This window comes from Aythya marila (assembly GCF_965140915.1).
Source record: "Aythya marila genome assembly, chromosome: 24".
In the NCBI taxonomy this organism is placed as follows: domain Eukaryota; kingdom Metazoa; phylum Chordata; class Aves; order Anseriformes; family Anatidae; genus Aythya; species Aythya marila.
The window spans coordinates 5745189-5758215 of record NC_139065.1 but is presented as its reverse complement, the minus strand read 5'-3'; the positions used below and the strand labels follow the sequence as shown (position 1 = coordinate 5758215).

The 13027-nt window shown below is 42.3% G+C and overlaps 1 protein-coding gene and 1 pseudogene across 6 annotated transcripts in view; both read left to right on the top strand.

Annotated features, from left to right (window-relative positions):
- CEPT1 (choline/ethanolamine phosphotransferase 1) overlaps positions 1-6934 on the top strand; it is a 65723-nt gene extending 58789 nt beyond the window's left edge. For all 5 annotated transcript variants that reach the window (XM_082778729.1, XM_082778728.1, XM_082778731.1 and 2 more), the window contains exons 6-9: positions 2484-2615; positions 3477-3635; positions 4911-5036; positions 6031-6934. In XM_082778729.1, the coding sequence (XP_082634855.1) occupies positions 2484-2615; positions 3477-3635; positions 4911-5036; positions 6031-6150 (537 nt within the window). In that variant the 3' untranslated portion in view covers positions 6151-6934. The remainder of the gene's footprint in view (positions 1-2483; positions 2616-3476; positions 3636-4910; positions 5037-6030) is intronic.
- A 2399-nt stretch (positions 6935-9333) lies between these two features.
- Positions 9334-12669, top strand: LOC309887007 (annotated as a pseudogene). The gene is made up of 3 exons: positions 9334-9342; positions 10255-10447; positions 12335-12669. The product of its transcript is annotated as an uncharacterized misc_RNA (transcript).
- The last annotated feature ends 358 nt before the right edge of the window (positions 12670-13027 follow it).

Below are 13027 nucleotides of genomic sequence, written 5' to 3'. Positions count from 1 at the left end.
AAGCTTGATTTTTGCCCACCGAGTTATTCCTCTTGCAGATGTGACTGAAGTGCACATGCCTACAGCTCAATTGCAGCTGGAGCCCAGCTTTGTGTGAAGGACCAGCAGGAGGCAGTGATTGCACAGCTGGCTGTGGTGTCTGACTGAGCTAGCCAAGAAAGTGCCACTGTGTGAATGTGTGCTCTCCTATCTGCTTGTCACTGCTGCTTCCCTAAATCCAGATGTGCTCTTGCTCTGTTATCCTTTTTTTAATCCATTCATGTCTTACAGAAAACTTTGATGGCATCCAGAAGAATCAAGAATGAGTTTAGAGGCCTCAAATTCATTTTTCTGTTGGATGTTTTACTTTAATTCATTCTGTAGCAAGCGTTCTTTAATCTATTTTTTGCCTGCTGCCTCATTGTTTTTATTAACACGCGTGTTTTTTTCAGTCAAAATTTGGTGTGCTTGCTAAATCAGGCCATATGCCCTGTTTCAAAGGCTTTCTGTGCAATGTAGCATTTCTCTTCAACTCCAGAGGATTTAACAGAGAACATAGCTTGTCTATAGAAGATCTGGTTTGTGATGCTTTCCTGCATTGTGGATGTCGTCTTGTGAAGTTCTTCCTGCTTCTGACTTCTGATGAAGCTCATAATTACCAGCGAAATCAGAATGATTGCATGGACAGTAGTGATGGTAATGATGGAATGCCAGACAAGGAGGTCCTGTTGTTTGTCCTATGGTGTCCTCTTATTAAAAAAGCCAAGGGCTTACATTGCCAGCTTGTAGGATAATTTCTGAGCATGACTCCATCCCTCCCTCTGCTCAGTTTTTTTCCATACTGTTTCCTTGCCGTTGCTGCTTCTGTTTTGTACACAAGGCAATTTAGTAGGCACTGCATTTTTATAATTCTCCCGTGACCTGCTGTTGCCAAATATTTGCATGTAGCTTTGTGTCCTTTTACTTAGATTGCACTTACCTGGCAGAAATAATACCTGTCAGTGATGCAACTGTCATGGAACAAAAATGTGTTAATGTGTAACTAGCAAAACTGGATGTTATAACAGTATAACATCCTTCTGCCTCTCCTGAGCATCATTCTCAGTTGTGTTAGTAGTAGTTTGGAGACACTTTTTCCCCCAAAGAATCCCTTTTTCTTTGAAAAACCTCAACTTTAATCTCCTGATTGCTGTATGAGGCTCATGACTGCCTTCCTTTTCCTGTAGATGAGCAAATTCACCCCATTCCTTAAGTGCCTTCCTTTATCAGACTGAGGTGAGACCTTCAGAAGTGCTGTGCCTTGTAACATTCATGGATTATTTCAGTTAGATTGCCACAGGTTGGACCTCTGTCTTTTGCTTAATAGTTATTCTTTCTTCGATGCCTTTCTTTTGATGCCATACTGAATATTTGGCCTAAGCAAGGGTGAAATATGCTGGAGTGTCATGAAACCACGCTGTCCAGCTGGAAGTTGGCGATGATTTGGAGGAGTGGGCTGGATGCCCGTCTGGAGGCTGCCCCAAAGCAAGGCACCAAGAGTTAACGCTGGCTCTGCCTCGTGTGCCAGGCATATTCCTGAGAAGATCAAGAGATAAAGATTTTAAGCACAGCAGAAGATGATTAAAAATAGAAAATTAGTAATCTTTATCTACGAAAAGCTACATTGAGTGTAACTGAAGTAAAATAAAACCAACCTAACCTCATCTGGGCTGTAGTTAGACGTGTTGCTGGGGAGCTGATTGTGCTCATTCAGTTGAGGGCTACAACTGCAGATCCTCAATTTAGAGCCTGAGAAGACTTTCAGTGGTTGCACAGACAAAAGTTGGAAAACCTTTATTAGGTAGCTCTTTCTCAGCACCTGCTTCCATAACGTGCTTGCTGTGGCTTATGTTGACCTTTTTCTTCATTTCTGGTTTCCCCTGTTCTGCTCACAAGACTGCTGTTACATGAAGAAAACGATTGCCTTTCAGATCTGACTGCGCTCTTTTTTTTTTTTTTTTTCTTTTTTATCTTTAGCAACCCAATTGCTTGCTTGACTCTGAGATGACTTGTCTGATCTGTTTGTTTCCCTTCTCTTGCCTGTAAGGTAGAATCCAGTTTCTTAACGGTCTTTGTTTAATCATCTCCAATGCCTCTTGCTTTGCCCAAGTGATCTTGGGTGGCAGCTGTGAGTTTTCCAGCCAGTTTCAGAAAAGATTACTGACACATTTCTCTTGATAGATGAATTATTAGCTAGGGAGCTTTTAGTTTCTACCAGTTCTTTGCTTTTGATAGTGGGACTCACCTTTAGTTACCTGAAAAGAACTATGTGGGAAGCTTTATGGAAGTATTATTGGAAAAATACATATTTTTCTGTGCTTTGCAAAAATTTAAATCTCTGTGTAGCAGAGAAAGAAAATCAAATGTGGTGTTGGAAAGTGGAGTGCTTGAGTGCGCTAGAAGTACTAAACCCTGCTTTAGTTTACTTGTGCATCTTTTAACTTGTTTCATCTCTTCCATTAAAGATTCCAATACTGAATATTCAGGTGAAAATATTCCCGGCTCTCTGTACTGTCGCAGGAACGTTCTTCTCCTGTACAAACTACTTTGGTGTAATCTTCACAGGTGGAGTTGGCAAAAATGGATCTACTATAGCAGTGAGTACTTAGTTCTGCTGCTTTTAGTTCTTCCGTAGCACTCAGTGGCTTTCCAACCATGACTTCAGTTGTTATTTGACATACCTCCAATGTGTGAAATATTTTCTGTTCAGTTCCGTGATGGCATGGGGGGAAAAGTTAATATTGTCTGCATAAGAATAGTTGTTTTAGAAGTCAAGAGTTTTAAAACTGAGTGATTAAAATGCTTTAGTGTTTTGATATTTACTTTTCAGTTACTCATATAAAACAAGTTATGTGAATACATACTCCCACAGAGTTCACAGAAGTCAAGTGCAGAAATTTGTGCAGAAGGAAGTTGTTCAAGAAGACTGGCTATGGCTTTGCTCATTCTAGAACATCTGTAATATATTACTTGCAAATATATATATATTATATATGATTGGAGGTATCTGCACCTTCTGCTACAATAGGAAATTGATTTTGAAGTCCAAGGAATTTTCCAAAAAGCCATTCTATACTAGCTTCTTAGAAGGCTGTTTTTGTTGCTTTCTAGCTGGCACAGAAAAAGACAAGTATTGTCTTCTGTTGCTTGCTAACAGCATCCACTGTTGCCTGCGTGGCAAGTGTCAGACCTGTGCAGTTCTTGCTGTCTAAAAACCTTGTTTTGTTGCCCAGCACAAGAAAGGTTCAACCACGTTGTCAGCTTGTGTCTGTTTTAAGTTTTACCACATTTTGTTCCTGTTATTACTAGTATGTGGAAAGACACGTTTTTAACGTGTCTTTTAGTTAAAAACAAAAACCAAAACCTGTCTGTATACCACATGAATGTTCGGCTTATTGGGGTTTCTTGGCAACATGCATGTTTTGTCAACCTAATTCTTTAACTTTATCTCACTGTAGGGAACGAGTGTCCTTTCACCTTTTCTTCATATTGGGTCAGTAATCGCACTAGCTGCAATGATCTACAAGAAATCTGCTGTGCAGCTCTTTGAAAGGCACCCCTGCTTATATATACTTACTTTTGGTTTTGTATCTGCTAAGATAACAAACAAACTAGTGGTAAGTACCCCAGAACCCTGGAGTTCCTAGTTATTACAGTAAAACTTCTTGTAGCTTTTAAAGTTTCCTGGTTATTCCATCAACTAACTTGCACATATTTTGTGTGGTGAAGTGATACAATATTTGACACTTACTTCAGTAGCTTGGAGGTGCAGGGAATGGAGTGTGAGTCTGTCTTCCATTTGAAACTGAAGAGGTAAATGTCAAGCTGATGCAGTGGTTATACAGTTAGTGCCCATACAGCTTTCGGTTGCCTGAGATCTTTCTTCCCCTTTCCCAGTTGTACATTTGCAATTCTGCAGTGTGTTTGTACCCATTGGCAATGAGCAGGACTGGAACAGAGCTGGCTGAAACCCTCCCCAGATGCATGTGCAGAAGGGAGGGAAGTCTGTTGGGGAAAGGAGAGAAAGGGACAGAACTGAAGTTTGAAACAGTTGCTCAGGGTTTAACCTCTCCAATTGGAGAGAAATAACAGTTAAAAAACATTTATAGGGATGTACTGGGGAACATAGGAGCCCGTGTTGAACAGAGTGAATGAGGGATTAAGCAACCACTGCCACACACCATCTCAGATGCATGGGCATACCCTGTGTTGCCACATGAACTGAGTCAGTGTTGGGTGTAACTCACAACGGAAGAAAAGGTTATTGCTAACCAAGACCAGCGTATTATGCATTTACACCAACAGCTGTGCTGGTAGAAGTGAGGATGTGGTGTAGGACAGCCTTTGCACAGGGTATAGGTGTGCATGTTGGGGAAAGTGTGAAGAATGCAGTTGATCATAAAAAGCCTTGCTCTTTTTGTGCTCGTCTCTCTGATTTGTGTCCTGCAAGGATAATCAGAAAGGTGGTTATCCTTGCAGGACAGAAATTAATAGGTGGAGTGAGATGGGCACCAATTATCTCTGGTTTTGAAGGTCTTGTAGTTGTGAAATTTTATTTCTAGGCTGAACTAAACCTAAAATTTACCACCCTATTTCCATTTTACTGTTTTGTTTCTGGCAAAGGAAAAAGTTGTTTGCTGAAAAAGTTAGTTTTTTTTCTATAGTTATGTTTTGTTCTGAATGAAAGGAAACTTTTGCAAACCTTGCATCTTGCTTAGCTGTAGACTTCCATGGCTAAAACAGTATTGCTGCTGCCACTTTACCTAAATATTTGATAATATTACAGTAATGTGGTTTGAACTGTAACTCTTCTGGCTTTGTGCATTTTTGAAACCATTCTACCTTGGCTGGAGGATGTTTATTTTTTAACCTGCCTTTTTTTTTAAATGCAGGTTGCACATATGACCAAAAGTGAAATGTATCTGCAGGACACAGCTTTCATAGGCCCAGCACTATTGTTTCTGGACCAGTATTTTAACAGCTTTATTGATGAGTATATTGTACTCTGGATTGCCTTGGTAAGTGTGGACTCACTATGTTTGCCAGTAATCACTGCAAGCATTTGTGTGTTCTTTCCTAAATACTGTTTGTGTTGGTTGAGCCAAGCTGACTCATCTTGAGGATGATGGGACTGGGAACCTGCTTTACTGAGTTGATTTTTAAGTATCATTATGCAAACAGAGGTAAACAGGGTTTGCTTGTTGAATAGTTCAAATGATGTTAGAGCAATGTAGAAAATATTCAGAGCTTAGAATAGGATATTTTGAAAATCTGTGTTGATGCACTGTTAGCAAGGGAATATATTATGTGTGGTGCAAGGATGGCTGTGCTTTCACCTCTTCATGGAATCACAGAATGGCCTAGGTTGGAAGAGACCTCCGAGATCACCTAGTCCAACCTCTGACCTAACACTAACAAGTCTTACACTAAACCATATCACTAAGCTCTAAATGTCTTTTAAAGACCTCCAGGGATGGTGACTCCACCACTACCCTGGGCAGCCTATGCCATGCCTAACTACCCTTTCAGTAAAGAAGTTCTTAATAGTCAACCTAAACCTCCCTGGTGCAACTTTAGCCCACTCCCCCTCATCATGTCACCAGGCATGTACATCTGTCATGACCAGTAGCACACAGTAGGGAAAATATCGTAACATTAAACTTGTATGTGCTTATCAAGCACTCAACATATCTACCAAAATGCAGGGTTAATCTTTTAGTAAAATTGGCAGCTCATGTATAGTTATCCCCATTTGGAGTTAATGGGGCATTTCAGTGTCTGTTTAGCTACTGTAACTTTTCCACTCTCAGACTGTAGAGTTAGTCTGTATTTTATAAAGCTGGAAGATAGTCTAGCATCTTTAGAAACTGCCTACAATGATTGTCTATTCCTACAGAGTTTGAGATCCAGCTCTTGAAAAGACCCCAGTGCTTTTTTCTGAAGCAAACAAATAGTGTTACGCTGTCTTGAAAGCATAGATCTAAATGTGTACCTTTTCTTTTCCTTTGGCAGATCTTTTCTCTGTTTGATTTGCTTCGATACTGCGTCAGTGTTTGCAATCAGATTGCTGCCCATCTGCACATCCACGTATTCCGAATCAAGTCCTCCTCAATGCATTCTAATCACCATTAATAAATGGGGAGTCACCGTAAGGAAAAACAAGAAAAGAGTTGGTTTTCTACATGAACAGATGTCAAGATGTGTAGGAGACTAAGGCAAAAAGAGGATAAGAACAAAATAATTTATAATAATCAATGTTGTATAACTTTTATTCTTTGTTATCAGTAACACTCCTTAACTAGTCTCCTGCCTGAGAGAGTGAATTCCAAGTACACCCTAGTCAACTCTACATGTAGTCAACTCTGTTGGTTCCAAGTCCAGGAAAGCATGCAGGGAGTAATGCTCTCTTTGTAATTACCTTGATTACAAAATAATCTATATATGGTGAATGGATCCCCAACAACTGAAGTTTCTAATGTAGTATAATTACAGCTGCAATATGACTTGCTTTTAATTTTAATATTTCATCATCTCTTAGTGAAATACTTGTTTAGTGTCCACTTGAAATTCATTTACTAAAGACCTGAGCTGGTAACAACAGATATCGCACTAGCTTGTGTAGCTGAAGCAGCTGTCAAGGTTTGAGTCCAGGCTGATGTGGTTCATTTGCTTAAGAATTGCTGATGAAAGCAGTTTCTTGCTGAAGATTATGTTGAACAGGGTTCTGCAATTAGAAGGGATGACCGGCATGCAAAATAGTGTGGTATCTTTGTCAATTAATTTTATTTTTTTAAATAAACGTTATCTAAAAGACAACTTATTTCTCAATTTTCTTCAGTGGAAGGACTTTAAAAAGAAGATTTTACTGTTTACTTTTTTATGTATAAAACTTAAGCAAAATTTCCTTTCTGCTCTTAATAAATAAGAATTCTGAGAGCAACAGTTGTCTTCAGATGTGTGTGTTGCTCTGTCCTCTTGGGTGAAGTACTTAAACTAGTGAAGTACAATCCTGCTTGCTATTTAGAAAGCACTGTTCTAATGCTTTAGCTGTTAAGTGCTGTCATTCTGGGATCTCCCAAGAATATGCTCTGCTGTATAGTGCAGTAAGGTCTTTTTTGGTTGGTGTTTTTAATACCATTTACAGTATGGTGAACTAAGTTATATTTAATGGATGGTTTTAACTGTGCAGAAGTGAAGTGTTGCAATGTGTGCCAGAGGTGCTGACACTGAGGGGAATTTCAGACCCTGAACAAAGTGCCTACGCTTGCTGTATGGAGCAGGGATGCTTCCGGAGCAGGGTCTGCTCTGTCTATTGGGGACTGTCTATCTGCTTTGGGGACAGTTGGGAAGAAATGCTGGGAACCTGGTGGCTGAAATCCTAGTGTTCTGACCACAAAGTATCTTACTGAAGGTGGTAGGAAAATACCTCTGCTTACTGGGGTTGTAGAGCACCAGCAGTACCTGAAGACAGTTGAGTTTTTGTTCTCTGAAGGAATTGAACACAGCTCACTTAAAAAAAAAAAAAAAAAAAAAAAAAGCAACAAAAATAAATCAAAACCTCCTTTGGCCATGGTAAGTGGTGATATGTATTTCCTATGACACCCTGGAGATTAGAAAACTCTTGCAGGAAGTAGAGAGAAAATTCAGTTCCTTCCTCAGCCTAGATAGTTTTTAAACCCCTTCATCCATCTCCCTAGGGGAGGACCCAGTGTCAGTGGGGTCAGGCTTCCCAAGTCATCTATGGAGAGGGATGCTGGGCTTCTTGGGCTGAAGAGAGAGAATGCAGAGCAATAAAAGCTCTAGTTTAGCTGGGGTGTTTTTTGTTGAGAGGGAAGAACTAGGGCTGGCCCTGATCTGAGATGCAGGAGGTGGAGCTGAGCTGCTGATTTCTCCAGCTGAGTGTGTCCAGCTGCTGGAAGTTCAGTCTTATATCTTTCTTGGTTGGAAGAGCCTTGCACCCTTTCTTGCAGGGTGATACCGTTTTAACAAGCGCGTTAGAGATTTGTTCACATGAGCCTACAGAGTGTGCCTTGGGAAGGGGTGCTGAAGAAGGGAGGAACTCGTTCAGGGTGAAGAGGAGATGAGCAGAGGCCTTCCTGCTGCCTGGAGGGGCCCATGAACTCCCAAGCCCCTGCCAGGCTGAAGGTTGGAGGAGAGTTTGGTTCCTGCACACCCGGGGCACAGTGCTGAAGTGTCCTGGAAACGTGGTGTAAGTGCTGTGGTACTGGGAGCACCTCCAATGTGTGAGGCAGCATCTGCGTGAAGGTTTGATCCGGATAGTCCAGCCTCTTGCTGCTGCACTTTAAGTAGTGAGAACGGCAGAGTCTGTGGGACTGGAAGGATTTTAAGTCTGTCTTCACAGGCTGTGATTCTTTTCATCAGCATGAAGTGCATGCAGAACTCAGCAGCTTGGAAAGTCCCTCCCTGGTGTGTAAGTGGTCCAGTGATGCAGATGAAGAGAATCATGTTGTCAGTCTTCAGGTGTTTAAGACTAAGCTCCTTCAAATAACTTACCACTGACTCTTGTGACTGATATGATAAAGAATCCAAATCCTTAAGGGGCTGTCTAGGACCAAACTAGAAAGTTTCCATTGATGTTTAGGAAGCATCCATTGATGTTCAGGAAATGTGATGTGGTACCTGTTCCTGAGCTACCTGAAAACTTGAGTGCCCACAGTTTTCAGCCAGACAGAAAAAAAATCCCAATTCTGTCCCAATAAAGTTTGTGTTACCAGGGGATAGTTTCCCCTTCTTAAAAAATGCTACTGCTTGTAATCCAAGCCATGTAAAGCATCGCTATGGATATAGGCATTGTATAAATGCCTGCAATAAATAATGGAATAAGTGAACTTTACCCTGGCACTTGTATATTACAGTCCTGTTGTTTGTGATCATAGGTTATCTTAGATATGCTTGTAGACCTAGGGCTGCTCAAGGAGTTGAGAAGGGGAATAGTTTTTATGCTTGGCCTGATCTTGTGATGTGCTTTTTCACTTTCTGTTGCATTCAGAAGACACGGAGGAAGAAAAGCTTTTGCAACAGCAGCTTGTTGAGCTTCCTGGAACACCTCTGCCTGAGTATAAACCTTACATTCCTTCAAAACAAATAACAAGCTTTCCCCTAAAACCATAAAAATAAGCTGAAAAATTCAGGTTGGTGTTGGAATTCTCTCTCATAGTGATCGGTAAAGGAGTTCCCTGGCTTTGGCAAGGTGCTTGGCACCTGAAGAAGACAGGCTGAGATACCTCAGGTCCTGCTGCTGGTTCATCTGAGTGCCAGTTGTTTCATACCAGTGTTTTCCTCTTCCTACCCCGCATGCACCAGGTACACCCAACACTGCTCTGCCCCATCTTTGATTTTGGAGTGGAGTTATGGAGACGTTTAATCACTTCCAAAGAGCAGGAGGTGAAGGCTGCTGCAGTTTTCAGAGGTCATAGCCAGGTGGGCAGTGTTCTAAGGCAGGAGCCGTCTTTTATTGTACTGGAGTAATCTGACAGTACTCTGAAATAACAACTGCATTGCCTCTGGTAGGTTAAATATGCCCAGGACTATTTGCTGGCATTGAGGCCAGCTGGCAGAGAGTGACACATGCCATAACACGAAACGTACCTTCCAAGCAGGGCAGTGGCGTAGCAGGAATGAAACCGCAAATCAGGAGCAATTCCTGAGCTGACTCCCAAACCATGCCTAGGAGTTGTTTGTACGAGTGTGAGTTGGCTAATACTATGCTGGGAGCTATGTTAACAGGTTAGCAGAATAAATGAGTACTTTCCAGTTCAGGGAAACAATTCCTGGCACTGTTTTATTTACTGTTGCAGACTTAGATCAAACGTTAGGCAGATCCTGAGCAGGAAGAAGGTTTTAAAAATATGCTGTGAGTTTTGCTGATATGCTGCAATGTGACCTGGGCCCAGCTGGATGTGCTCCCATAGGGAGGGAAATCTGTTGCTTTCTCCAGATATGTGATGGGTGAGGTATTGTGAGCAATGTCAGACAGGCTAGCTGCTGTTTGCTTTCTTACTGCCAATAAAAGTCCACAGAGAGAAACAAACTGAATAACAGTGGCAAAAGGGTAGTGGCACCCTTTTTCAAGGCTAGGCATGGATGTTTGTTTATGCAAATCTGCAGCATTAAATAGCTCTTCTCATAGTCCCAGTGATATTCGTGGTATAACGTAAGAAAAAGTGACATACTAAGATGAGATTAGTTCTAGCATGAATTTTCCTTTTTTGAAAGGATCATGCATGCCAGGTGGCATGCCACACACAAGTGTTTCTGCAAGTAGAAGGAGACTCCTTCAGAGCGAACTATTCATAGGATGTACACAAGCATTTACATGAGGAGAAATTCTGGTGCAAGGCGCTATCAGAAAAATATTGTCCAGTCTTACCCTTGAGTTTCCCTTCAGAAGAAGGGATTAATCCTAACCGTGCATGGCATCGTCCTGGTCACAGAGAGTCCACTGGAGATTATCAAGGGCAATATGAAACCACAGTATGTGTCTGCATGTATCTGGAGGTGGAAATGGCCAAGAAATTACTTTTTTTCTGTATGAAATCTAAAAGCATCAAAGGGAAAGAAATAATTGTTTAAAAAAATTACTATCAAAAACCATGAATACAATTTTGTGGGATTATACTCATCAAAAACAAATGTGTTTAGGTTTGGGACAGAAACATTTCAGACAAGGTGGTGAAAACTAAAAACAAAACAAAACAAAAAAAAACCACTTCTTTTTTGTACAAAATCTTCTACTTTGTTAAAAGCATTTCCCAGTCACAGAGACCTTTCACACAGAAAGGCTTTGATAACCCAAGTAGCTGATTTATTAAATCACAGAATCACAGAATTTCTAGGTTGGAAGAGACCTCAAGATCATCGAGTCCAACCTCTGGCCTAACGCTAACAGTCCCCACTAAACCATTTCCCTAAGCTCTACATCTAAACGTCTTTTAAAGACTGCCAGGGATGGTGACTCCACCACTTCCCTGGGCAGCCTGTTCCAATGCCTAACAACCCTGTCAGTGAAGAAGTTCTTCCTAACATCTAACCTAAAACTCCCCTGGCTCAACTTAAGCCCATTCCCCCTCGTCCTGTCACCAGGCACGTGGGAGAACAGGCCAACCCCCACCTCGCTACAGCCTCCCTTGAGGTACCTATAAAGAGCGATAAGGTCGCCCCTGAGCCTCCTCTTCTCCAGGCTGAACAAGCCCAGCTCCATCAGCCGCTCCTCATAAGACTTGTTCTCCAGGCCCCTCACCAGCTTTGTCGCCCTTCTCTGCACCCGCTCAAGCACCTCGATGTCCTTCTTGTAGCGAGGGGCCCAAAACTGAACACAGTACTCGAGGTGCGGCCTCACCAGACCTGAGTACAGGGGGACTATCACCTCCCTAGCCCTGCTGGTCACACTGTTCCTGATACAAGCCAGGATGCTGTTGGCCTTCTTGGCTACCAGAGCACACTGCTGGCTCATATTCAGCCGACTATCCACCATCACTCCCAGGTCCTTCTCTGCCTGGCAGCTCTCCAACCATTCCTCTCCCAGCCTGTAGCTCTGCTTGGGGTTATTGCGCCCCAGGTGCAGGACCCGGCACTTGGTCTTGTTGAACTTCATGCAGTTGACCTCAGCCCATCGGTGCAGCCTATCCAGATCCTCCTGCAGAGCTTTCCTACCCTCAAGCAGATCGACACACGCACCTAACTTGGTGTCATCTGCGAACTTACTGAGGGTGCACTCGATGCCCTCGTCCAGATCATCGATGAAGATATTAAAGAGGACCGGCCCCAGCACCGAGCCCTGGGGGACGCCACTAGTGACTGGCCTCCAACTGGACTTGGCTCCATTCACCACGACTCTTTGGGCCCGGCTATCCAGCCAGTTTCTAACCCAACAAAGCGTGCGCCAGTCCAAGCCAAGAGCAGCCAGTTTCTTGAGGAGAATGCTGTGGGAGACGGTGTCAAAAGCCTTGCTGAAGTCAAGGTAGACCACATCCACAGCCTTTCCCTCGTCCACACAGCGCGTCACTTTGTCATAGAAGGAGATCAGGTGTTAAAGGTGTTAAAAGACTTGTGAGGTGGAGCAACACCCTCCTAAACTTGAACACACTGCAGAGGTAGCTCTATGTCACAGCACCTGGGGGATTTTACAGCAATGACAGCCCTGGAACTTGATACCAGGGTCAATAACTTCCATGTCTTCTGCCAGTTCTCTTTGTGCTAACGTTTGCTGTGCTCCTTTGTTGGGTGAGATGTGTTGTGGGGATTACATTTTCCTGTCTTATGCCCCTCTAATGAATCACCACTCTGTTGTCTTTAGAACCTGTAATGACATTTGCAAAGAAAGGGAAATCCCTGTTCCGTCATTGCTCCTATTCTGTGACAGTCAACATTGGGAAGCTTCAACATTTCAAGTAGTGCAAAGTGGTGTCCCAAGTTAGATGTCAACCTCTTATCAGAGCTAACACTGATCAAATTATCATTAAAGTAGGAAGGACTGAAATGATGAATGACTTCTCATGGAAAATGATTAGAGTGTGGCTGAAAAATCAACTTAATGACTCAGGTGAATACCATCTTGAGAGCCATTTCCAGGGGAGAAACAAACTACTGAAGAGGATCATGCTGAAAGTTTTGGGTGAGTTAATCACATAATTAATGACGATCCTCTAAAAGTCAGCAGTTTCTTAGTACTTGACAAGAAAGACCCCAGGGCAACGTTAAAGAGCTGTCTTCTGAGCCTTGAAATGTCCTGAGATACAGATAATTCCCAATTTTCTTTTCTAGGATTTTTTGATACTTACTAATGGTAGAAATTGCAGCTAATTCTTGGGAGGGAGGCAGTCTGGTTTGGCTTCATTGACTAATGAAATTTAATATTCACATCAGCAGATGAAACAGACTCTGCAGCCTATGCTGAAATAATTGTTTCTTCTTTATCCACTTCAACAGCAGTAAACAGTAAGAGGAGTGTTTTGGTCTCTAATAGGCAGTAAAGGTATATCCATATGAC